Genomic DNA, 27336 nt, shown 5'->3' on the forward strand with positions numbered 1-27336 from the left:
CGACAGGCTAAAAACAATACCTTTATTCTCATTCTTAAACACTTCAATTCAAATAAAAATATCATACAAATTTTAATCAAATTAAATCTACATTTTGCAAGGAATTACCTAGGGCTTAAAATCGATCAGTCTCGTTGTTGCTGTGCGCCTCCGATTGGTCCAAATAGCGAGTACGCGTATTGCGTTGACGCACACGTGCTGACCCGTGTGATATCGTGTCATATCACACGGGTAAAGCTGGGTAAGAACCAATAAGATTGCAGGAACGTTCTCAAGTGTTTAAGAATGTATTATAGCACGTACGTACGATGTACGTACAATGAAATATAACTTAATACTTAGATGTTCTTGAATTCTGGTGTCGGTGCGTCATAGCTAAGCTTTCCTATCAACCCTATACTATAGTGCATTTTTTACATTCTTTCAAAAATCTGTTTCAACAGTTCCCTTTACCATGTTTACCTGTTGCGTATGGGTCACGTAACACATAGAGACGATTTCAGAAGGTACAACCAGTTCGGCCTGATGAGCAAGCGAAAATTCGTTGCCATTGCCTGATGTCATTGCAAACACGTTCACAGAGCTCTCCTGGAAGATATATAGACATTAAGGTTTTAGTAGGCTTAATCCCTTGGTTTTGATTCGAGAAGGTGGTGAATCAACTTGATGCAACTTCATAAATCTGTATTTACTTTTTTCCTCTGTATAATTCACAGTAATTTGAAACCCCAGCGGCAGACCGCCTCTAGCTCTGTCTCTGGCTGGTGTAGCAACGATATTAAACAGCTTGGCCTACAAACCAATCGCCCTTTTACAAGATATATGATACGTGGTTATAAACTTAAACAGGGTGTTCTTTATAAGGGTGTCAATGTTCACATAAGTTGACGTGGTTAACCGACCGGATTGTGGTCCGATTAAAGGCCCATTCAGTGATTTGCTCATCCGGACGATCGTAAAAATCATCAAAATTCAGATTTTGGTACCTTTGTAATTGGCATAGATGTGCTAACATAGCCTGCTAGTGGTTCGGTCGAAAGCCGTGTATTTTAGACAAAATAAAGCATTTGCATGATTCTGGACTTTTGATACTGACAGTACAAAAGTCCGACTCGAGATCATAAGAAGCTCACTCTCCACGTACCAACACGCGTTGCGTATTGTTTCTACTACTTATTACATCAGTAGCTACTATTTTAAACAAAATACACAATTTTAACTGTTTTTCATATTTGAATTGACCGTTAGTTTGCCTCGGTGACCTTTAATTGCTTATTTTGTTTTCTACTACAAAAATTAAGCGTCTGTTTTAAATCAATTTAGACTCTACTTCCCCGTGTTAGAAACACTGGACTAGGAAGTTTTTCCAGTCGATTGGTGGCGCACTGTATGAAAATCTCGATTTTCTCGAGTCGATCTGAGTTGAAGTAGAAAACCTTTCTAAAACTTCTGTTTTTGACTAATTTGTCGATGTATTCAGGGAAAAGTGGTTTAATGAAATTCTGTAGACTTATTCTTTATTTCTAAGCAACTCTGATAAATTTCCATTTTTTTTAATGTTCCTGTGAAATCACTGAAAGGGCCTTTAAACGGATATATATACAAAAACAAATAACCGTTACACATCGATAATTTGGTAACATAGAAAACTTCACATTCTTTTCTCCTATTAATGTGAGATATTACAGTTTAGTATACCTGCCTTAGTTATACTACATTTGATTCTTATAAAGTCTAGTCTGGCCGTGCCCGTAAGTCATTATAATGATAATTTGAATAACAGGACGGGTCGACTTCACAACTGAAAAGCCTATGAGTTTGACGAGAAAGCTACAAGAGCATGGGCGGTGTAAAGTTTTGTGCAGTTTGCATCATAATATCTTACCGCATTCGCGTCTGTATTTCCGTGGATATGAAGGTCATCGACTTGAACCGCGCATCTGACCTTTGGTCCGGGCCATTCATTGGACACCACGTCAGAATCTTCAGAGTGTTCTACGTTGAATTCAATGAAGGAACGCCTGTCATCGTGACCCCTCCACAGCCACATCCTGTACTGTGTTCGATCCTTTTTAGAAGAAATAAACACACCAAACATAAGACCATAATGGATAAATGCATCGAGAAAGATAGGGCAAAGGCGAACACGAAATCATCGATATTCGCTACTTGCACAGTTCCGCCATTATGCACTATGTGCGGGGAGAGCCTCGAACTGGCAGCATACATGAATGGGAATTGAACTAGTCATAACGTTCTGTGTAAGGTTACATAATTCTTCCTTTCATGTATGCTGCCAGTTCGAGGCTCTCCCCGCACATAGTGCATAATGGCGGAACCGTGCAAGTAGCGAATAGTGTTGAATCAACAATAGTTTAGCCGCTGTAGGCATTAGCATCAGGCAAATTCATATCCCGGCTTCATAAGTACTTGCCGACTATACAGTTTGGCAAGGCCCAGAAACTGGAACCTGCCATCGTACGATTTTCTGGCAAGACTCTATACCATAGTCCCAAGCTGTAAATTGATATAGGCCTACACTCTTAAAAATACCTAGTCGTTTTTTCGACTAGAAATCCTAGTCAAAATAATTTGACGAGATTCTGGTCATTTTGAGGAGATTTTCTAATCATTTCAACGCTGATCTAGTCATTTATGCCTGGTCAACGCATATCTAGTCATTTACGCCTGGTCATAAATTCTAGTTAAGAAATTCTAGTCAATTCCAAGTCGAGGATGCAGAATTTGGTGTGAGTTTTCACACCAATTTCGGTAACAAATTTGTTAACAATTTTGTAACAAATGATTATTGTGATGAGTGCTAGTGTTTGGAGGACCTTCTCAAAATCCTAAATATTATACTCAGTTGAAATAACAGGAAACAAAACCACGGATGAAGAACACAGGGCAAACGCTATTTAACACCATAGATTTTATATTTTTCAAGCAAATACATTATAATTTTCTGCCATCCTCTTTTAAGACCGTAATTTTATAGAAAATTTCTGTAATACGTGTCACCATGCTATCAAATACACTTGATGGCTATTGTTGAGGCGTAGTGTTCCTCTCTTAGCGTGAAGCGGACAAGAGATGATGCATTTACCCAAATTAACATGACTAGAATTTAAAATGACTAGAATCTAGTAAGATCCTATTGCACCCCGCAATCTAGTCAAATTTGACTAGTTTCTAGTCAAAAGTGAAAAAAAAAATGACTAGATATTCTGGTCATGTTTTGACAAGACTCCCTAGTCGTTCCTGTCGACTAGATTATCCTAGTCAAAATGACTAGAGTCTAGTAAGATCCTATTGCACCCCGCAATCTAGTCAAATTTGACTAGTTTCTAGTCAAAAGTGACTAGGGATTTTTAAGAGTGTACTTCTACCGGGTGTCCCAAAAGTCCCTTAACATTGTGAATTTGCCATAACTTGCGTTGGGTTAATAGTGTTGTTACAAAAATTGCACAGTATGTAGATAATTCTTTTAGAAATGTTATGATACCAAACATGCCTATATATGGTCATGACCCTTTGGCGTGCAATTAATGGATATCTACCGTACCGTAAAACCCACTTTTATAAACGCAAAATAAGTCTCGTCATTTGAGACGTGGACACGATGTAACGTGTTATCATTTTAAAATCTGTTTTGTTTAATTTGGCTGTGTTTGTTTGATTGTTTGTTTGTTTGTTTTCTGAGGATTCGATGAACAGTTGTACGCGGTACGTTGTTCTCCATTGAAAGTCGACGTACAGATCGCCTTGGGCTTTTCGCCACCGCTCTTCGTATGACATCAATGTTTGTAGCCGATCTTCCTGTTCTTCCACGTTCTGCCCTAAGTAGATCATGAACAGATCCAGTTGATAGGAATTTCAGCACTAGTTGCTGGATTGTATTTCGGCTGGGTAGTGCATAATTTACATTAAACTGTTCCTTAAACATTGCTTCAGTGAGTTTGTCCGACTTTGTCTCGGCAAAGAACCATACGACCTGAATCCGTTGATCTATAGGAAATTCATCTTCACTTCAACTGTTTTAAAGTAAAGTTTAATATTGTCAATATATCCTAATTATAATCTAAAACAGCAGTCACGCTTACGCTAAGCCATGTAATCCATGAATGTTCATACCTAAATGTAGCGTGCGCAGTGAGTGAACCAACTCTATTGTTCAGGGAAGCACATCATTCATATCCTTGAACAGAGAACACATGAGCTTGCTTTTGTGGGTTTGATACACACATCTGTACACCCCCACAGTAAGGCCAAATGGTCATCAATAATGCTGTTTTTGGTATCAGAATAATTCTAAAAGATCAATCTATATGAATATGTTCTCCATTTTGGTATGAAGTAGGAAATATTTGAGATATGGCCAATTCACAATGTTAAGTTACTTTTGGGACACGCTGTACCTTATATGGTGATGGTGAATGCGATTCATTAGGGCCATAATAAAGTAAGGCTCTGTACCGGTTTATACCGGGCACTTCGAGCCTGGGTGACGTATACGGTATATGCCAGGTTTCATTAGTCAATGCCCATTTTGAACAAGAATACACTTAATGATTATCGTCTCCTACCTGGTTGCTATCATCCAATGCACTCCCATACAAACAGACTTCAGAGTCGCTCTCCAACTGCAGTACATTCCGGAGGCACAAGAAACTGGCACCTCGCATAGAGCGCAACGCTTGCTTGGCATGCGGCCGAGCATCAGGACTATCTTGCCAACAAGACGTCATTAAATTTTCCAGGTGGAAGAAGCGAGGCAACATGGAGTACTCCTTGAATTGAAGGCTAGGTCGGACGCCCGATGTCACGGCTGCTTTGGTTTCCACGCTGTTTTGTAGATCGTGGAATGGTAGAACGCCACTTATGATATGGTAGAGCAGCATGCCGAATGAAAACATGTCGACCTGGATTACAAAAATGATGCTAATAATATATAATTGAAGACCGAATTAAAAAGACTAGTTTGCGTCTGACGTCAGGGCAAAGGCGCGACGTGATTGGTTACTGACCTGCGCAGTACAGCAGTTTTGGTCTGGTTGACGGGACGTCATACACAAACTAGTCTTTTTAATTCGGTCTTCAATTATAGTAAGTATTTGGTTCTGAACAACTTTTTGTAAAATATTTGACCATGATTATAGTGGAAAAAGGACTCAAATCTATAATGGCGATTATTGATTACAAGAAATCGATAATTCAAATGACCTTGTAAAATTGTGAGTGAATAATTTGCAGTGATTCATGGCAGAGATGTCCATCAACCTGCCACAGGGGTCTGAAAGGCAATGTGCTGAACTGGTGCAAATTTATGATATCCTGAATGACAAGTGACAAGTTCGCGCTAGATAGCTTTTGCTGAATATCCAAACTCATAGTAGAAACATCGGCATATCGCTTGTGAAAGAATTCTCAAGAAATAACTCTATACGTACGTGTTTAATCTGCAACTAATTTGGTATGGAATAAATCATCCAAGTTTTAGCTTCATTAGAGACTAATAAACTATAGTTTGTCCCATATCGACGACAAATTTATAAATCAATCCACAAATGATGAGGAATTTTGACCACCCTGTATACTCGACATACCTTTTCATCAAACGCCTTCCCTTTCAGTATCTCAGGAGCTGAGAACGCATGGAATCCGGCCTCTCCCCGCACACCACCTGCATCCAAATTGTGCGATATCCCATAATCTGCTAACTTCACATTGATGGCCTCTTTTGGATCAATAGAGAACAGCAGTATGTTATCCGTCTTCAGATCTGTGTGAATAATCCGTGAGTTGTGCAGATATGTGATTGCCGATAACACCTGCAGAGCAATCTTGTACGTAATCAACTGAGGCAGCAGGGTGTTCTTCACGACTACATCACAGACAAAAGCGGGTCTGCTGCACACGTACTGCAAGTGTAGCTCAGACGCCAAGTCACCCTGTGGGGCAAACTCCATAGCGAACAACAACTTGTTCACCGAGGCACCAATCAGTCCCATAATACACGGATGCTTCAGGCGTGACATAACGGCAACTTCTCCTCGTAGCTTCGGGAAAGTGTTGATCACTTGCAGCATCGCAGCTTCGTCATTGACAGAATGATGGGAATCATCCAGCGTATCTGCCACGTCTTCACATGATTGCTGAGAGTGCCGTTTGCGACCTTTCATCAACCTCTTCACAGCAACTTGTTTTCCTTCATACTCTGCTTTGAATACCTCTCCAAATCCCCCACTTCCTAGTTTTCGTCCCACGATAAGCTTATCTGTGTCCAGAATTTTGATGCCCAAATCGACTAGGTATAAATCGGGGACTAGCGCTCTAAGCGGAACCAATGTTTCTTTGTGCATATCACACTCCATTTCATTCTGCTCGTCCATAACTGCTGCGATGGCCACATCTTCTAGAGGAAAGACTTTGATGGAATCGAATTCGTTGATGCGATCGTCTGTGCCGGTTCTGTTGCGGATCATCTCCAGACAGACAGGGCATGGGATGAGGCGTTGAACGTGGGTTGTTCCATCGAAACGGGACTCCTCCAACCCTGAAATAAATTAACGAGTTTGTATATATTACCATCATGAAGAAAATGTTATCAGGTATGATATTTGAAAACGATAAAATTTGAGCCTATTAAATAACACGTGTTACATAACATGTTATACTCGTCTGGTGAAAACTTTGTTTCAGGTATATACTTAGAATAAAACCTGCATTATTGTCTTTTGGGTCTGAATAAAGTCTAGAAACAAGACAGAAAACAAATAAGTGCATTGAGAGAGGCTTTGGCATTTTAAGTGAGAGAGCGCAATCACTCTCCTTTCCTCAGGAGAGCGATATATCTGTAATTTTAACTACTCAATGATTAATTCACATCACTAACTAACGGCTCATCTAAACATCCTCATCAGAATGATATGTGGCTCTTCAGCAATTTTCGAAAGCCACGCCCAGTTGAGATATACAGTCAAGTGGTTGTATATTATGGCGGAACTTCATTGTATTCCTCAAGTAAATGGCCCGCACCAAAATCAAATGTAAACTAACAGAATAAATACTGAGCGGGTTGTTTTCTTACCAGGGTACCATTCACTGAGTAGTGTCTCCACGTGGTCGACAACAAACCCCATTGGTGTAAATACGCCTCGTTTATCTCGGATTGTTATCCTAATTCCAGGGCGACGATCTGGAAAGCGCATGGGCTCGATTTGAATTTGTCCACCGTCGTGGTACACATGCATTCCTTCTTGCCATACGGCACTGTTAGCTTGTCTGAGATGCAGGCTCCCTTCATCACTATGCAATAAATATGATATGCGTTTTATGTTACGATTTCACTGCTAAAATAATAGCCTACTCAACTCACCAATAAAATTCAAAAATTAATGCACGCAATTTGATTGCTACTTATTCTGCTTGGGATTGAATTGTATGATTCCTGAACTACTTCTATATAGTCACTGTATGAAGAACATTTCAAATTGTCTTTGTTTGTTTTGTTGCTTCTTTTTTCATCATGTAGCCATATCAAATCTATCAATAAATACATCGAAATAGTATACCTAAATCTCCTGAGAGACGAACTTCTTCTCTTAATGGTCTTTTTGGCGTCCATATTCTTGACATTAACCATGAGCCTAGCCACAAGCCTGCTCCAGAATCCAGGTGGTATATGCGACATCCTATACCATCTCATCAAGGCGTGCTTGTAGACACTCTTTGCAGTACGGTCAAACACTGGACGGCCTTTAGGTAGCAGTGACGGGACTAGATACCTGTTCATAAAAAAATGTTAAGTTAATCACTGCGGGTTTGCGGTATTTACTATGCGGTACGGTGTTAAGTTTTAAGTGCCTATATATGCTACTCATTATATAGATGACTTTTGGTACATCGGCATAATTCACTTTTAGATATGTTTCCCCCAAAGTCTCATTTATTGATCTCAAGGATAACGAACAAACCTTTTTCGAACAAATCTGGGCCAATGTAAGCGCTCACATATGATTTTTTCGAGGTGTCGACGAGCTTTTTGAAGCAGCACATGTTCTTCACGCATGCCCCTAATGTGTTAAATTTGAGCTCATAAGACCTCGTAAATTTGATCATGATAAACTTGCAACAAGTTCATTAGACATTTTCAGCAAGCACGAACCACGCACGTTTAGTGTCAACAGAAGATCAGATTCTCATCTTTAAAATCTGATATAATAGAGGCATGGGTCAATTAAAATGAGATGTAAACATGGTGAGTTAGTTACATTCAAACAAATATTCTGTACCTGTTCAGCCCAATAGGAAGCACTATTTCAAATCGCATCAACAGCTGCAGATACTCTTCCAGTCTCTGCTGTCCAAAGCCACACTTCTGACACAACTCTTGCAGCCGCGATTTAGGTACGATACCATCCTGCAAGTAATAGTCATCGTGCAGCTGGACAACTGCATACAACACGCTACAGAGCCATGCGGGGTCAAGGAAGTAGACGTTGGTCAAGCGATACGTGTGGTCACTCACGTGGATAAGACTGCCAGAGTCTTGCAAAAATGCCACAGCTAAATAGAAAAGGCATATGTTATTTGCAATTGAAATCATATAAATACGAAATATAGTTTTTCATTGATCGCAACGTGAAGTAAAAAGCGTGATGAAAAGTATCTTTATTAAGTCTGCATGTCCTGATTATTTCAAATAAGTTTGTTTCTTTACTTATACAAAAATTGGTCCGTTGTTTTCTCTTTTATTTCTACACGATCTTTCACGAACCTGTGGTTTTCAACTGTCTACCATGGAAGCCTACTATAATTATTCTTGTGTACTGCACCAACATAATTGATCAGCTATTGTTTGTTATTTATCATGTCTTTGATGGAGATTCTGCTATGATCGAAAGCTCGAGGCAGTTTACTTATAGGCTTTTGTTGTGGATAAGCAGTTTACAACAGCTCGCCTTTTAACTTCATGAATGAAAGAAGCTTAATGCTCTGCGTGCTAGGCATGCGCTTCAAGGGAAAAAATCCAAGTTTTGAATTTTTTTCTCAAAATATCAAGAGCTATTTTAAGAACTACTGAACCAATACTATAGGCTTGTTTGTACTCATTTTGAACTCGAATGATCTGATTAGACACCAACCTTCTTCTAGTTGTTCTGCAGATTGAATCTGTTTTGTTGGCGATTCCCGGATGATATTGCCTAATTCATCCTCTGTCATCAATGGCGGAATGGGTGGCTTTGCGGCCTGGCGAGCCGCTAACTCTTTGGACAATCGCTCTTTGAGAACGTGAAAGACGTCGGGTACCTTTTTCGTGAACAAAGAAAATGTATAATTGTAGGTTTGTATGGTTGTTCGCAAATAGCATTTCGCCGGTTACATCAAGTACAATGCGGTTTCACTGGTTTGAGTAAGCCTAGTAACATAAAGGGTTCGGTCTCAGGAGAGGGTGAACTCGTTTAAATGGTGAAGATGTGTTTGCCTGCAGCGCATTGACTCCGTTTCTTTCATGTGAGCCGATCCCGACATTGAGTCGGTTTAAGGTCACGTTTTAAGTGTTAGTTCAACTTTCCTGGTTTGACAAGAGAGTGCAAAAGTGTTAGAACTTTTTGATCAGAATAAATGTTAAGTTCTAAGAGCAAAATTGCAGAGTGATTTCTTATGTGACAGCTTTCAAGATTTTGCGATGATTCCCTCTCTGTATACTTTTAACATGTAAGTGGTTGGTACCTTGTATATACTTCGGGCTTCTTTATTTATGCAGAGTCGGTGGGTGGCAATATAGACTAAGTTTGAATACAGCTATAGGATTCATGCTGTCAACCTGGTACATGCAAGACTTATAATACTTGGCATTTGGTTGTAAATATTGTGATATCGTATTGACCCTGCGTCGGCGGAGCATCTCTTATTGCTCGACGAGCATGTCTTAATGCTCCTCGTTAGAGTGTTCTTCGCAGAGCAGAGTTTTGGGCAAATTTTCTCCGGAGAGCAGAATATTTCAAACGCTTGAGTGGAGCACTCCTACCTAAAAATGTGATGAAATATCCCGGGATACAATATCCAGTGCCATAATTTACATACCTAAAAATAAAGCATACATTAATCTTTTGTATAATACCTTTCGACCAACAAGTGACTCAGTTTCTTTAATTGGTCCATGCACCTGACGAAACCTCATATCTAATGCCGTGTCATATATCAACTGTTTGAGATCCTCTACTCCTTCACCATTGGCGTTCACAGCTGCAACCTCCAGATACTTGTCTTGCAGGTCTGGAAACTTCTCTTGGATGACCTCATGTAAACCTTCCAGTGTCTGCTCTTTATATTCTAATAGCTGATCTAGATGCGTTCCAACAGTGATGATCACACTTTGTGGTGCTCTGGACTGAAGATGGAGAAATTGATAAAATGGCTCGTTAACGCAAGATTAGCAGACATATTATTTCCCCACACGAGTTTCACGTCTTAGAAACGAACTTTATAGACAGATAGAGGAAAAAATATTGTATATGAAAGAAAACGTGTCAGCGTTTTTCTTTCTTTCTTCTTTACCGGTTCTTCAATCAACACTATAAGTATAACGCACTGATTAGATGAAGTTTTACATAATTTGTCTCATTATAAAAGGTATTAAGGAAAGTGTTCCAAGGACAGTTTTCGAGGATTGTCTGAGCCAATCGCAAAAAAATAACATCTGATTTTAAACTTTTGGCTATACTATTCGATGGAATCACACCAGATTTTCCAGGAATGTCAATGCGAGTACAAAATAAAACACTTTATCGTTTGTCTAGGGAGTGGTCAAATAAACATCCCAGACAGACATTAATGATTCTAAGCCGTTCAATAGTGTTTATGTATATGCGAAAATACAATGTTCATTTAAGTGAAAAAGTCGAGCTCATTAAGATAAGCAAACAATATATTACTCCATTTGGCTTCCTTGCGAAAGGGACTCCAGTGTATTACTCAAAGAACTGTCAAAGGCGGTACATCTGTACACGCGCAAAGTAACTCTAACAAAGTACTGACGTCACTCACTCGAGGAAGCCAAATGGACTAAGCTAACAATTCTATTTTGCTATACTTGAATGTTCAGTAGCCATGGTCGTAGTTTTTCAATGCCAGCTTCCCGGTCTCCTATATCCCATACTAACAAATACAAGGCGTGTGGTGTGAAGAGTGTCTGATGTATGAGGGCGTAGTTGTCTCCACCTTTCAGATCCCATACTGTGAAATTTATTTCGTCATCAGGCTGAAATATGGATGATGCAAACAAACGAAATAGTCGAGCATTAAATTACATATTCATGCAGCAGTACATAATTAGGTTTGAAATACATACCGTTTTGAAAGTGATGTGGGCTTAAACCTAAAAAAATACGGTATTGCAAAAAGGTGCATTAGGTCGGGTTATTTTACGTAACAGGTGCCTTACAGAATATGTGATATTTTTCACCGCCTTAGTGCCGCATACCCCATAGTGAGGTTATCAATATTGATCAGCCATATGTCTCAGGTGTCGGTCACTTCCTTTTTCTTACACAATTCCATGCACCCTGGATAATGTAGGTATGATTACCTGTTTATGTAACACATGAACCCATGGATAATGTAGGTATGACTACCTGTTTATGTGGCCATCGCAGTTATAGATAGAAAACCGCAGGGGAACTCCTTGCAACGGACGTAAGCTTTCTTTTTAATTATCCTATGATTCCTATTAGAATGCCGACATATTAGAATTGTTGCCAAAATAAAGCTGTACAATTGTTCTAAACAATGGAAGCCGGACAGAATCGGCGGTCAACCGCCGGTCGATTTTATCCCTAACGAACCATAGCAATAGATGAATACAATTTTTAAATAGATCGCCCTGCACTACAACGTTCACGCGGTACCTATGCATTGAACCGTAGATGTCAAAGAACAGGGATAAACACCTGGATTGTAATTCTACAGAATATGCATATTATGCTGATCACTCGCACCTGTTAGAGTACAACCTGCTTGTAGTGCACTGTGCAGGGCGATCTATTCACAAATTGTACGATAGAGGTTATCCACTTCACTCATGTGTGACTTCTAACAAACCAAAGAATTAAACCCACAAGACAAAGTATAGAAAGCATACCAGCGACTGTGTTGATACCAATCGACGTAGTCTTGCACTCCCCATAAAACTAGTGGTGCTGGACCCACGACTCCGTCTGCGGTCATCTGTGGAATTCCTCGGAAGAATCCAATCGATCACATTAACGCCTTTGTTTTCCTGTGGCCAATCCTTCCCCGTCAAACTTGTCATTAGTGTGGTCTTTCCCGTTTTCTAGAATTTCAATAATATACCAACGAGTTAACCCCATGAGAACTACCTGCCGATTGGCCAAAAAGAAATTTTCATTATCAATTGGCCCAATCAGCAACATTCTTAGAATAATGTCACCACGCAAAAGAATTGGGATGAATTATTTGCAAAGCTCCATTTTGATTGGTGATTAAAGTGAAGATATCATGTAATTGACCAATCAAAGGCAATGTTAGATCGGCAGGTAGTGCTCAGGGGGACCAAAGTTTGTGGTCAGTGCATGGTAGGTGACGGTGCAAGAAGAAAAAGAAAATTGAGGTCAAATCGGTATTTGAAGAGCTTATTTCCAAACCGTGTAAGTCCACAAAACATGTTTCTGATTTACCTGTGCGATATTGCAATGGGTTGTGATGCTATAGGTATTATAATTTCAGTTGGATGCTCCATTACCATGCAAGCAGTGGATGCACAGTAACAATACAGTGTGAGGCCTTTGATTCCCAAATGAGAACAATAGTTAATAATGGCTTGTTGATGGTATAATTCATTGATGCTAATGTCAAACTTGTCAAAGTAATTGTGATTGTATCACACAAGCAAATGAGACACATGCGGTTGTGGACTTAACACTGTTTGGAAATAAAGCTCTTCATTTGCCGCATGACAATAGGCTAATGCATGCTCCTTTAAATTCCGTAAGGTAATTTCTAGTAACAAAAATCTTATGTTATTGTACAATTGATTGTACAAATCTTACCACATATTGGAGTATCAATTTGAAAGTAACATTCACGTGAATACAATGTGACAAACCTGACAGTAATGTAATCTTACCACATATTGGAGCACTAATTTCAAAGAGTACAAAAGTAACATTCACTTGAATACAATGTGACAAACCTGACAGTAATGTAATCTTACCACATATTAGAGCACAAATTTGAGAGAGTACAAAAGTAACATTCACGTGATTACAATGTGACAAACCTGACAGTAATGTAATCTTACCACATATTGAAGCACCAATTTCAAACAGTACAAAAGTAACATTCACTTGAATACAATGTGACAAACCTGACAGTAATGTAATCTCACCACATATTGGAGCACCAATTTCAAAAAGAGTACGAAAGTAACATTCACGTGAATACAATGTGACAAACCTGACAGTAATGTAATCTTATCACATATTGGAACACCAATTTCAAAAAGAGTACGAAAGTAACATTCACGTGAATACAATGTGACAAACCTGACAGTAATGTAATCTTACCACATATTGGAGCACCAATTTCAAAGAGAGTACAAAAGTAACATTCACTTGAATTACATATTACATAGCGGCTAATCTAACCGTTTATATTTCTTAAATCATTGTTTTTCTTACATCAAACACAAATGGTCATACCTCAGGGCCAACTATCATGAGTTTTACTCCTCTATACGGCTGACAATTAAACATTCTATCCCGTAAGACTTTCTGTATCTTCCTGGAGGGCAGCTTCATATTGGTGACAATATTGTCGACTTCGGGTGGATCTTTGATCTGTCCTGGATCAACTTTGAGACTGTACAAATCTGTGAGCAGACACAGCTCCGATGGAAGACGTGTGAGGTCGGAATTGCTATTACAAATACAAGGTTCAAACTAAGTATGCTTATTGTTTAAATATAATATCCCAGGTTAATATCGTTTTGAACAATATTCTCAAAAACCGATTTAAAGTAAAGTTTAGTACTTTAGTACTAAACGTTAAAATGACTTCGCTAGTTTGCATGGTCTAAAGTGACGAATAAAATTAAGACTTATTAAGATTTTTTATTTGTACATTTTATTTTAATGGTTGCCACCATAATCCAGCTACATTATACCGGCTGAGGCGAGGTTGTGGAAGAGAGCGTTGACGTTCCGGAGAAAAGGAACAACAAGAGCATTCTACAAGAACGTGATTAGGCAAAGCTGGGACAAGTTGAATGTTTATCTTACACATTTTCTTGGTAACAGTGGGAACCTGTAACATTCTAAACTCTAGAAGGGAATTGGATGGGAAAGAGAGGCCCTTAGAAGATCAGAAAAGCGACATCTAATGAATTACATACCCTCTAAGGTCAAGTGCCTGGAGTGCCTTCATGTCACACACCGATTGTGGTACAGCTTCCAACTTGTTAAAGCTCAGATCCAGAACGTTCAGCGTACTGTTGAATGAGCGCGGGAAGTTCACAGTGCCATGGAGATCGTCGAGTTCAGCAAAGAAATTGCTCTGTCTTTTGTCAAGTGACGGTGGATCTTGTCGCTCTACTGATGAGAACTTCTTAAAGATACTTTGTTTCGATGGTGTCTTCACTGGTTCTTGTCTTTAAAACAAAATTAAAAGACACTTAACAATAACATTAGTTACAGTAGTCTGCTTTAGCATATGTGTCTGCATTGTAATAAACTGAAAATAGTTACAATTTGAAATCTAATGGTATCGGAGTCTCAGAGTAAAATATGCCACTTATTGACAAAGTCCGGCCCTTGTGCTCAACCCCAGAAGGGTCATAACTAATCCCAATCGCATAATCCATCTTCTTTTTTTAAACGTCAGGCTGAATCGTGTGTTACCATAATAATGTTCGTATCATCGTTATAATCGTTAAAATTTAAACATTAGAGGTTGTTATTGGATAAATCCAATCGTTTGAGGTTTACCGTCTACCAATCCATACTGGCCTTCTTTCCGAGTCGTAGTGTAAGATGTTGTTATTGGATAAATCCAATTGTTTGAGGTTTGCCGTCTGCCAATCCACGCTTACCTTCTTTGTGAGTCGTAGTGCAAGAGGTTGTTATTGGATAAATCCAATCGTTTGAGGGTCGCCGTCTGCCACTCCATCACCGCAGGTAGCTGCTTGATCGCATTCCCACTAAGATCCAAGCTTTCTAATGCCGACAGATAACACACTGGTAATGGTATCTTGGTGAACTTGTTCTGCGAGATATGAAGAGTCCTCAGACACTGATGCCAGAATGGACTCATATCTGGCATGTCATCTAGTTGGTTGTCTTTCAACAAGAGGCATTCCTGGAATCGGTAAATAATATTAATGGTTGTCATTGTTCTATATACCGAACCTGTGGCATACTGTTAATATATTAATGGACCAGATGTAGTCGAGAATTGGCTCTGAAAACACTAAATTTAAGAACTAGGGCTTATAGTGTGTACACTAAATCTTTGAACCCGTTACAAATCACGAGTGAAACTGTTGGGGAACAGTGAAGCACATCCCAAGGGGTCCAACACACTATTTAGTAAAAAAAAAAAAAGGCAAATTCTGAAGATAACAATTCTACGAATATTCACATAGTTGATTGAGTAAGCACAGTAAGTTCCAGTAGTTGGGTAAAACAAGCCTGGAATTCCATTGATTTTGTTCCTTTACAAATTACCACGGGGTGTGCGCCTATTATCTGGAACAGCCTGATTATTGAGAAAAAAAGATGACATGTCTAACTTCTTACCAATGGGCAGTACCAAGGGGACGGCATCACCAGGAGTCTGTTGTGAGACAAATCCAATCGGACCATCTTGGTAGCTCCCCTTATATCCGATGGTATTTCCGAGAGTTGGTTATTACTTAGGTTAAGTTCCCGAAGATTTGGGCAGTTCCATGCAGGCACGGCTAAACCTGAACAAGTATTGCATACGGTGTGGTATATAATGTTATCAAAGCATTACACTATCAAATCATTGTAATGACAGATAACAACAACACCCACCTATTAACATGGGCGTGTAGCACATCCACCCTTCCATACCCCTCATACACACACGGATACACCCTCGCACGCACCCCCAACCATCTGCCAAACCGACCTAAACACACCCCAACACACATACTGCACATATTCACTTGTGAATATCATGATCTTTTACTACCTGATAGCAATGTAATTTAATCGCACCTTGGAGCTAGAAGAACCAATTTCAAAAGTAGGCTACACAAGTAACATTCACTTGGTCAGGTAAATATCAGAATTTGAAACTATTGACATAATTGCAATGTAATCTCACCACACATTGGAGTATCAATTTCAAAGAGAGTACAAAGATAACATTCACTTGAATACAATGTGACAAACCTGACGGTAATGTAATCTTACCCCATATTGGAGCACCAATTTCAAAGAGTACAAAAGTAACATTCACGTGAATACAATGTGACAAACCTGACAGTAATGTAATCTTACCACATATTGGAGCACCAATTTCAAAGAGTACAAAAGTAACATTCACTTGAATACAATGTGACAAACCTGACAGTAATGTAATCTTACCACACATTGGAGTATCAATTTCAAAGAGAGTACAAAGATAACATTCACTTGAATACAATGTGACAAACCTGACGGTAATGTAATCTTACCACATATTGGAGCACCAATTTCAAAGAGTAAAAAAGTAAGACCAACGTGAATACAATGTGACAAACCTGACAGTAATGTAATCTTACCACATATTGGAGCACCAATTTCAAAGAGTAAAAAGTAACATTCACTTGAATACAATGTGACAAACCTGACAGTAGTGTGATCTTACCACATATTGGAGCACCAATTTCAAAGTGTACAAAAGTAACATTCACTTGAATACAATGTGACAAACCTGACAGTAATGTAATCTTACCACATATTGGAGCACCAATTTCAAAGAGTACAAAAGTAACATTCACGTGAATACAATGTGACAAACCTGACAGTAATGTAATCTTACCACATATTGGAGCACCAATTTCAAAGAGTAAAAAAGTAACATTCACTTGAATACAATGTGACAAACCTGACAGTAATGTGATCTTACCACATATTGGAGCACCAATTTCAAAGTGTACAAAAGTAACATTCACTTGAATACAATGTGACAAACCTGACAGTAATGTAATCTTACCACATATTGGAGCACCAATTTCAAAGAGTACAAAAGTAACATTCACGTGAATACAATGTGACAAACCTGACAGTAATGTAATCTTACCACATATTGGAGCACCAATTTCAAAGAGCACAAAAGCAACATTCACGTGAATACAACGTGACAAACCTGACAGTAATGTAATCTTACCACATATTGGAGCACCAATTTCAAAGAGTACAAATATAACATTCACTTGAATACAAGGTGACAAACCTGACGGTAATGTGATCTTACCACATATTGGAGCACCAATTTCAAAGAGAACAAAAGTAACATTCATGTGAATACAATGTGACAAACCTGACAGTAATGTAATCTTACCACATATTGGAGCACCAATTTCAAAGAGCACAAAAGTAACATTCATGTGAATACAATGTGACAAACCTGACAGTAATGTAATCTTACCACATATTGGAGCACCAATTTCAAAGAGAGTACAAAAGTAACATTCACGTGAATACAATGAGACAAACCTGACAGTAATGTAATCTTACCACATATTGGAGCACCAATTTCAAAGAGTACAAAAGTAACATTCACGTGAATACAATGTGACAAACCTGACAGTAATGTAATCTTACCACATATTGGAGCACCAATTTCAAAGAGAGTACAAAAGTAACATTCACTTGAATACAATGTGACAAACCTGACAGTAATGTAATCTTACCACATATTGGAGAACCAATTTCAAAGACTACAAAAGTAACATTCACTTGAATACAATGTGACAAACCTGACAGTAATGTAATCTTACCACATATTGGAGCACCAATTTCAAAGACTACAAAAGTAACATTCACGTGAATACAATGTGACAAACCTGACAGTAATGTAATCTTACCACATATTGGAGCACCAATTTCAAAGAGTACAAAAGTAACATTCACGTGAATACAATGTGACAAACCTGACAGTAATGTAATCTTACCATATATTGGAGAACCAATTTCAAAGAGTACAAAAGTAACATTCACGTGAATACAATGTGACAAACCTGACAGTAATGTAATCTTACCATATATTGGAGAACCAATTTCAAAGAGTACAAAAGCAACATTCACGTGAATACAATGTGACAAACCTGACAGTAATGTAATCTTACCACATATTGGAGCACCAATTTCAAAGAGAGTACAAAAGTAACATTCACGTGAATACAATGTGACAAACCTGACAGTAATGTAATCTTACCACATATTGGAGCACCAATTTCAAAGAGAGTACAAAAGTAACATTCACGTGAATACAATGTGACAAACCTGACAGTAATGTAATCTTACCACATATTGGAGCACCAATTTCAAAGAGAGTACAAAAGTAACATTCACTTGAATACAATGTGACAAACCTGACAGTAATGTAATCTTACCACATATTGGAGCGCCAATTTCAAAGAGAGTACAAAAGTAACATTCACTTGAATACAATGTGACAAACCTGACAGTAATGTAATCTTACCACATATTGGAGCACCAATTTCAAAGAGTACAAAAGTAACATTCACGTGAATACAATGTGACAAACCTGACTGTAATGTAATCTTACCACATATTGGAGAACCAATTTCAAAGAGTACAAAAGTAACATTCACTTGAAAACAATGTGACAAACCTGACAGTAATGTAATCTTACCACATATTGGAGAACCAATTTCAAAGAGTACAAAAGTAACATTCACGTGAATACAATGCGACAAACCTGACAGTAATGTAATCTTACCACATATTGGAGCACCAATTTCAAAGTGTACAAAAGTAACATTCACGTGAATACAATGCGACAAACCTGACAGTAATGTAATCTTACCACATATTGGAGCACCAATTTCAAAGTGTACAAAAGTAACATTCACTTGAATACAATGTGATAAAAATAAAACTGAACTGAACTGACAAACCTGACAGTAATGTAATCTTACCACATATTGGAGAACCAATTTCAAAGAGTACAAAAGTAACATTCACTTGAATACAATGTGACAAACCTGACAGTAATGTAATCTTAGCACATTTTGGACCACCAATTTCAAAGAGTAAAAAAGTACATTCACTTGAATACAATGTGACAAACCTGACAGTAATGTAATCTTACCACATATTGGAGCACCAATTTCAAAGAGAGTACAAAAGTAACATTCACTTGAATACAATGTGACAAACCTGACAGTAATGTAATCTTACCACATATTGGAGCACCAATTTCAAAGAGAGTACAAAAGTAACATTCACTTGAATACAATGTGACAAACCTGACAGTAATGTAATCTTACCACATATTGGAGAACCAATTTCAAAGAGTACAAAAGTAACATTCACTTGAATACAATGTGACAAACCTGACAGTAATGTAATCTTACCACATTTTGGACCACCAATTTCAAAGAGTAAAAAAGTAAATTCACTTGAATACAATGTGACAAACCTGACAGTAATGTAATCTTACCACATTTTGGACCACCAATTTCAAAGAGTAAAAAAGTACATTCACTTGAACACAATGTGACAAACCTGACAGTAATGTAATCTTACCACATTTTGGACCACCAATTTCAAAGAGTAAAAAAGTACATTCACTTGAATACAATGTGACAAACCTGACAGTAATGTAATCTTACCACATATTGGAACACCAATTTCAAAGAGTACAAAAGTAACATTCACGTGAATACAATGTGACAAACCTGACAGTAATGTAATCTTACCACATATTGGAACACCAATTTCAAAGAGCACAAAAGTAACATTCACATGAATACAATGAGACAAACCTGACTGTAATGTAATCTTACCACATATTGGAGCACCAATTTCAAAGAGTTGAAAAGTAACATTCACTTGAATACAATGTGACAAACCTGACAGTAATGTAATCTTATCACATATTGGAGCACCAATTTCAATGATGCAAAATATGTAACTTCAACGCTTAATATATCCACCTTAGCACCAGGACTACCCCACCAACAACGAAAAAACAAACAACAATTTACCTTGCTTTCCCATCCTGAGTTCGATATGAGCTGGTTTGATAGTATTTATCTGGTTGTGATTCAAGTGGAGTTCTTCAAGAGTTGGTAGAAGAAATAATTCCGATGGCACGTCCTTCAACCGATTATGCGATACCGATATTATCTTCAAGCTTTTATATAAAGTGACAAGATATTTATTATAAAAAAGTTTTCAAACCTCAAACGGCATCTGTTTTTGAAGTAAGTTAAAAGCTATAACAACTTTGAGAGAATTCGCAAAAAACGCCATGTTTAAACTACATAACTGCTCTCAATGAACAACTGTAGAAACTGTTCAAGTAATCATAATTATTCATAAATTCGACACATGTTGTTAAACCAGTTTCAACCGCTATTTAATGTACTATGTTTACCTCTTCTACTTCTATTCTAAATTTTTTTTAAATAAGCCTTTTATTGACAACATTATGACATAGAACTAAATTATAATCCTTCGTATGCAATTAAGGGAAGGGGTATGAACGTTTGGACAGTATTTATTTTGGGACATTAGAGCACATCAGACATATCGAATTGCATTCTGAATACGAAGAATGTCCTTCTGATATCAAATAATTTTGATTTTTTTTATGGCAAATCATTAAAAATTGATATTTTTGATATTTAACAGTACTCGAATTAAACTTTGTAAATCTGATGATTTATACTTAAAGTGTATGTAGGTGGGATGGAAAGCCGACGATCAATTGAAAATTTTGACCTTTCGTATTGAATATATGGATTTTTTTCCAAAAACACCAAATAAAATTAGGTCTTTTTGGGAAAAAAATCCATATCTTCAATATGAAAGGTAAAAATTTTCAATTGACCGTCGGCTTTTCATCCCAGCTACATACACTTTAAGAATATATCATTAGATTTATATAATTTACTTCGAGGACTGTTATATATCAACAATTTGAAAAATATCAAATTTTTATAATTTGTCATAAAATTTGAAAATTGATATTAGAAAGACATGCTTCGTATTCAAAATGCAATTCGATAGGTCTGAGGTGCTCTCGTGTCCCACAAAAAATACTGTCGAAACACAATAAACGCTCATTCTAGATCCCTTAACTAATTCAAAGAAGTGTGTCTTGCGGTGTGTTATTTTTTCAGCAGGCACACACATGCAACCTATAGACTGTATAAATTACAATTTATCTGGATTTTGGATTGTAATATGGTAAAATGTCATCGTAACACCGAAGCCATACATAGACTTCCTTATTCAAGACCGTGAATTGGAAGCTGTAATAGAAAAGTTCCCTGTTGGGTCTAAATAAAGGATTGGTATCATAATCACAATTCTTTATTATTTTGTAAAAAGAGTTCCGCTTCAAGGTACACTCGTACTTATGACGACTGTCATACTTGAATGCACTTCTCATAATTATGTTGTCCTAAAAATAGGTTATTGTACCCGGATCACATGTGATTTATAATCCCTATTGTGTTGGCAACCACCGATACCTGACAATATTATGTAATTAACAAAATATTTAACTCCACATCTTAATTTCTGTGTAAGTTTTAGGGATAATACGATACTAATTAATTGACCACAGTACTCATGTACAGAGACCGTGACCAAACCAGTTTCTAGAACCATAATCTACTGGCAGGACCTTCATCCACACTGCAGTTCACGTTTGGAATAGCCTACCAGATGGAGTAGTCGGAGACGTAACTGACAACGGCGCACCATCCTTCAAGAGCAGAGTGCATAAGCATCTCCTTTCATGTGTCTGATGCTTAAGTTACTGTACCCCTTCACTCTTGTTGTTCTTAAACTGCTGTGAACCACTGATTGGCCCATGTGGTTGTCTTTTATAGTGCCTAGGTGTCTATGTAAGTTCTGGACTTGTGTCACTCCTCATGGGCTACTGTTCACTCTAGCATTTTATATTTAAAAAAACGAAACTTTGTCATCCTCAATGCGCAGCATGATGACGTAGTTTGCGGTTCTTTTTTAAAATTTTTAAAAGGATTTCGGGAATTACCCAAAATGGTCTATCCTATATTTACCTTGATTTCTTGACTTGATCAAGAGAAGCGGGTGCTGGTAGCTTGTTGATCTTATTGTTTGTTAGCGTCAGTGTTTCTAACCATGGTAAACCCCACAATATAATCCTAGGTAATGTGCTCAATGCATTGTGGGATAGGTCAATGCGTACTAGGCCATCAGTGTAGCGCGGAAGTTCCAACCAATGCTGCTCAAATGTGTACAGATGCTTGTGGTCCCATTTTGCAGCAAGTTTCTACGTGTATTGAGAAATAAGAGCGCATCATACCAAACGATTTTGAAAACTTTAGGATTATTAAAGAAACAAAACAATTATTATACGCCTATACCAACTCATACATTAAAACAAACCCAATATACTCATGATGTAAGAAAAAGAAGGCACTCTTTTTTAATTAAAAAACTATTATCTGTTTCTAGTTTATACCTGATCTAACTGGGAGTAAAAATCAAATGCAATTTTTTATTTTGGAAAAAAGAACCAAAAACCATGGGATTTTATTGTTGTTAGTTTTTTGTTTCAAAGACTTGTCCAAACACTAATTTCAATCTCATTCATCCTAGTTATTGACAAACATATTTTCTTTCTTTTTTTCTTTTATAAACACTGTCGAATAATACAAATTAGAATATCTAGAAAGAAATAATAATAATGATATGAAACACAAATATACAAATGAAATGTGCAAAGCCCCACGTTGGGCGCCAATTATTGAACGAGTATCTCTTACGTTAGTAACAATTATAATGATACGCTCGTAAAACGTCCAACTAAACGACACTTACCATGGTTCCGGATGCATCGACCTGTTCATCTTCTACCCATACTTCTAGTACATGAGTCAATACATCACCAGCATATTTCACCGTATCCTTGGTGATATAGAAGGAATCTCCTTGGAGTCGATGCCCTGCTAAGTCTACAAGTACACCAACAAAATATTAGCTTGATTTAATGTGGCGTGTAACGGGTTTTTTTTTCACCAATAAGACCATAATATAAGATAATGACGTGTGATGTGTTTCTTTACCATTTGAAACTTGTATGGTAGGGAACTGGGCATGTGAGTGGGATGGGAGTGGGGGTAATATGCTCATGTGCTGGGACAAATGATTTGCGCGGAAAAAATAGCCAATTGCGCGGAGATTGCGCGGAACTTTATTTTCCGCGCAAATCATTTGTCCCTGCTCATGTGTCACTGCCGCTCATGTAAAACAATACTTAACTAGACCTAAACTTCCCAAGCTAATAATGACCTTTGCATTTACAACTGGAGCTTTAGTTATGTATAGTTTGAAAGTGTGTAGATTCGTATTTGACTTTTAATTCTACTTTCATATATTATTTTAATTTTAATTTTTCTTTCAATTTTACTCGTAATGTCTGCGGCTTAGTTTGTGATTTGTCTGTCCAACGGACTGCAGCAGCTATTCATCTATTGTTTCCGCTTAGAGCTGACATTGGAAAATGTTGCAAATCAATATTCATGAGAGTGTACATTCAACGTCCCGTTTTCGAAATTGGGTATTACCTTGTCCAAAACTCTGTGGATCTACATTGATATCCGGAGAGTGTGCACCACCTTGAGTTGTTTTTTCGCTGTATAGACTGTTTAAATATCCCAACCATAACTCCACCATATCTGGGTTCTTGGTTTCACAGGCTTTACTTAGACATGCTTTCACCCCACTGGGATCTTTGATCAAATCTGAAAATGAACATTAACATTAGAAACTATACAGAAATACACGATAATATAATACAAGCCCCCAAATGGCACAGAGAAATTTATGCACATTTGCTATATAGGTAAACACTTAAAATATATACATATCTTTGTGTACGCTCCTCCATTGCATTATCAAAAATATTTTGAAAGATCTACCACTCAGCTCTTTTTGGAAAGGTAACCTGACTTCCCTATAGCCTAAGTTAGTGGTATTTTATTTTATTCTAGCAACACTTTTGTCAGCATGGCGTACTGTGGTGTACTGCTTACCTGGATTGACTGATATTAACTTGTCCACGAGGTGTTTATGATCATGAAGAGTTGCCAATTCGATGGGACTTCCTAATATCAAGATAATAACAACAAAATATTTGCTTAAATCAGGGTGTAATACGTGCTCCGCATACTGGTGGTGTTTGATTCAACAGGCAAGCAGCAAATTGAATGAATAAATGAACGAACGAACGATCGAATGGAATCAACGAACGAATGAATGCGGGTAAATGGGAGAAGGACGGCCACACAGGACAAGGAAGTAAATAAAGCAAGAGAAAATGTGGACAATGGGTTGGCTACAAGAAGAAAATGGTACTGACAACTTACTTTTGCCCCTCGTAATTTAGGATCCACTCCAACACTTAGTAGTAAATCTAGCAATTCTAAATCGCCCTTTTCACAGGCGACAGGTATCAATTCATTGACTCCATCTGGAGCATTATATGGGCTCCCGTGAGTTCCTCCTAGAAAGATGATCTCTTTGACTTCACTTGGCAGTGAATCTAAGAACATAGATGTGTCTTTTGCATCTCTGTCCCTGACATTGTCCAGTAGTGCACTGGCGGCACCTGCAATGAGAATTATGGCATAAATACAGTGCATGGCATGCAGTTAGTGGCGTAGCCAAAGGAGGGTGGGGGAGGATATCGAGTGGGTGTGGTACATCGTCCGCAAAAGCATAATTTGATGAAGAAAAGAAGACTGTAATATGATTTGAAATGACTTGGTACTAGGCCTACTCTAGGTCGGTGAACATGAGTAAGGTTTCATCTTTCCTTAGAGAAGTTCTTTTCAGAGGGCTGGGCTTTCGGAACTCTAGCGAGTGCCATCTTCTTCGCTCTGAAGATGACACTCGCTAGAGTTGCGAAAGCTCGGCCCTCTGAAAAGGATTCTATAGGGAAAGATCAAACCTAGTACCTTACTCAAGACTTTAATATGTTATGTACATGTATAGGGGCCAATATCGTGGCACATTAGGTTTGAAAAGAAAAATTAAGTATGTCCATAGACCCTAGAAAAAGGTAGGGTCTGTGGTATCCATAAAAACACTACCAAACTTTGATTCTTTTTTTTCTCTCAAGGTTAAGTTAGGCCTATTTAGACAATGGTCAGATTTTTTTTACAGATTTTTAAACTGTATTGTCATTTTAAAATGTTTGCCAAAAATTATGAAATTAGCATATTGCGTCGTTAAACAAAATCAGTCAAAATCAACTTATCAAGCTTCACAACGAAAAGTTCGCATTTACCAAACTATCATATTGATTAAAATGTGTTGTGGTTGTTCTTTATATCTTTATTGTGCTTTTTTTATGATGCCCTATGCATTTGATTATATATCATCATTAGAAGAGCTCTTCAATATATCAGCAACTATATTATATACTGCGCCAATAAAGTATCCTTACAGTTGGAAAAATAATCACAATTTCAAAACTGAACAATATTTGGGTAAATTTGTTTTTTTAATAGATGCACTATCTAATCCTGCACATTATGACACCACATTGAATCCAATGTGACCTCTAGAAGTAAAGTTACACGCAATTGAATAGACGAGGGTCCAATTTTAAAAGTGACAAACTGGCCTATATACAAGGCGTAAAAAGATTCCAACAAGCGAAACAAAGAGACAACACAGTGTCTTCAATGAAGCGTTATTTAAAACAGTTTTTATTTCAGTTTTTACTTCACTATATTTTTCATAACTTTCATTTTATTTGTCAGTTCTTTTGTTTCAGTTTTCTTTTATTCCATTTGTTTTTAAATTAAAGCCAAACGCATAAATTAGCCATTCACCACTCTCAAACCAGATTTCTAGTCTGTGGAGTTTTGAATAGGCCAGTTTGTCACTTTTAAAACTGGACCTTCGTCTAATCAAATGCTTGTAACTTTGCTTCTTGAAGTCACATTGGATTCAATGTGGTGTCATAATGTGCAGGATTAAATAGTGCATCTATTAAAAAAACAAATTTACCCAAATATTGTTCAGTTTTGAAATTGTGATTATTTTTCCAACTGTAAGGATACTTTATTGGCGCAGTATACATCATCACAGATGCATACTTGTTATATTGGCACAGATTGTTCTTTAAAAAAATTAATTATGGATATTAATGTTATAACATAACATATTAACATAACATAACATAAAATAACATGTAACATAACATAACATAACATAACATAACATAACATAACATAACATAACATGTTGTTATTTTTTCCATCATTACTCATTGATTTATAATTGAAAGCATAGCTCTTGTGATAATAAGTTTATACCTAACCCATAAGGCACATATCTTACAAATGTATTTATTATCCTTCTCATAATTTTGTTTATCATATATTATTTAATATAACTTTTGTAAAGGGTGCCACAACAACAATGTTTGTAAAAAAAAAAGCTTTTTTATATTGTAATTAAGCTTAATTATTTATATGGATGAAACTGGAGTCATGCATATTGTATTCGCCACTTGCACGGTTCCGCCATTATGCACTATATGCGGGGAGAGCCTCGAACTGGCAGCATACATGAAGGAAGAATTACGTAACCTTACACAGAATGTTATATGACTGGTGCATTCCCCATTCATGTATGCTGCCAGTTCGAGGCTCTCCCCGCACATAGTGCATAATGGCGGAACCGTGCAAGTGGCGAATACTTTACCTTGTGCTTGCGTTTGCAGATCTGTCATGATAAAAGTCCAATGGAATATTTAATTCAGATAGTGTTTATACTTTAGTCATGATAGCAGCAGTAGTAGTAGGCACCATGTACCATAAAGGCTACAACAATACTTTGCCTGTACCGTGTATGTGGTATAAAGCCAATGTAAAACCTGGTATAATGGTATCGAATATACACAGTTAGCTACAGGTCAATACACATGTACCACAGAAGATGGGATCCTTTTTTAACCACGGCAATTCATGGCGTTCAGTGTTGTTACTATGGTACACATGAATACATGGGTTGAATTTCAAGATTTTGACCCTGTACACATCAG

At 37.5% G+C, this 27336-nt stretch overlaps 1 protein-coding gene across 1 annotated transcript in view; it reads right to left on the bottom strand.

Annotated features, from left to right (window-relative positions):
- The window catches only part of LOC140171015 (leucine-rich repeat serine/threonine-protein kinase 1-like), a 32201-nt gene extending 4865 nt beyond the window's left edge, over window positions 1-27336 (bottom strand). The window contains exons 1-22 of the mRNA XM_072194199.1: window positions 26997-27336; window positions 24647-24888; window positions 24314-24449; window positions 23846-24022; window positions 23100-23233; window positions 22316-22548; window positions 20267-20415; window positions 15819-15985; window positions 15113-15378; window positions 14417-14671; window positions 13725-13941; window positions 12146-12337; window positions 11099-11266; window positions 10127-10396; window positions 9147-9312; window positions 8295-8568; window positions 7575-7787; window positions 7091-7308; window positions 5607-6556; window positions 4587-4922; window positions 1886-2068; window positions 463-588 (exon numbers count right to left, since the gene is read on the bottom strand). Coding sequence (XP_072050300.1) covers window positions 463-588; window positions 1886-2068; window positions 4587-4922; window positions 5607-6556; window positions 7091-7308; window positions 7575-7787; window positions 8295-8568; window positions 9147-9312; window positions 10127-10396; window positions 11099-11266; window positions 12146-12337; window positions 13725-13941; window positions 14417-14671; window positions 15113-15378; window positions 15819-15985; window positions 20267-20415; window positions 22316-22548; window positions 23100-23233; window positions 23846-24022; window positions 24314-24449; window positions 24647-24888; window positions 26997-27024 — 5100 coding nt within the window. The 5' untranslated portion in view covers window positions 27025-27336. The remainder of the gene's footprint in view (window positions 1-462; window positions 589-1885; window positions 2069-4586; window positions 4923-5606; window positions 6557-7090; window positions 7309-7574; window positions 7788-8294; window positions 8569-9146; window positions 9313-10126; window positions 10397-11098; window positions 11267-12145; window positions 12338-13724; window positions 13942-14416; window positions 14672-15112; window positions 15379-15818; window positions 15986-20266; window positions 20416-22315; window positions 22549-23099; window positions 23234-23845; window positions 24023-24313; window positions 24450-24646; window positions 24889-26996) is intronic.

The sequence above is a fragment of the Amphiura filiformis genome, chromosome 15, assembly GCF_039555335.1.
Source record: "Amphiura filiformis chromosome 15, Afil_fr2py, whole genome shotgun sequence".
In the NCBI taxonomy this organism is placed as follows: Eukaryota; Metazoa; Echinodermata; class Ophiuroidea; order Amphilepidida; family Amphiuridae; genus Amphiura; species Amphiura filiformis.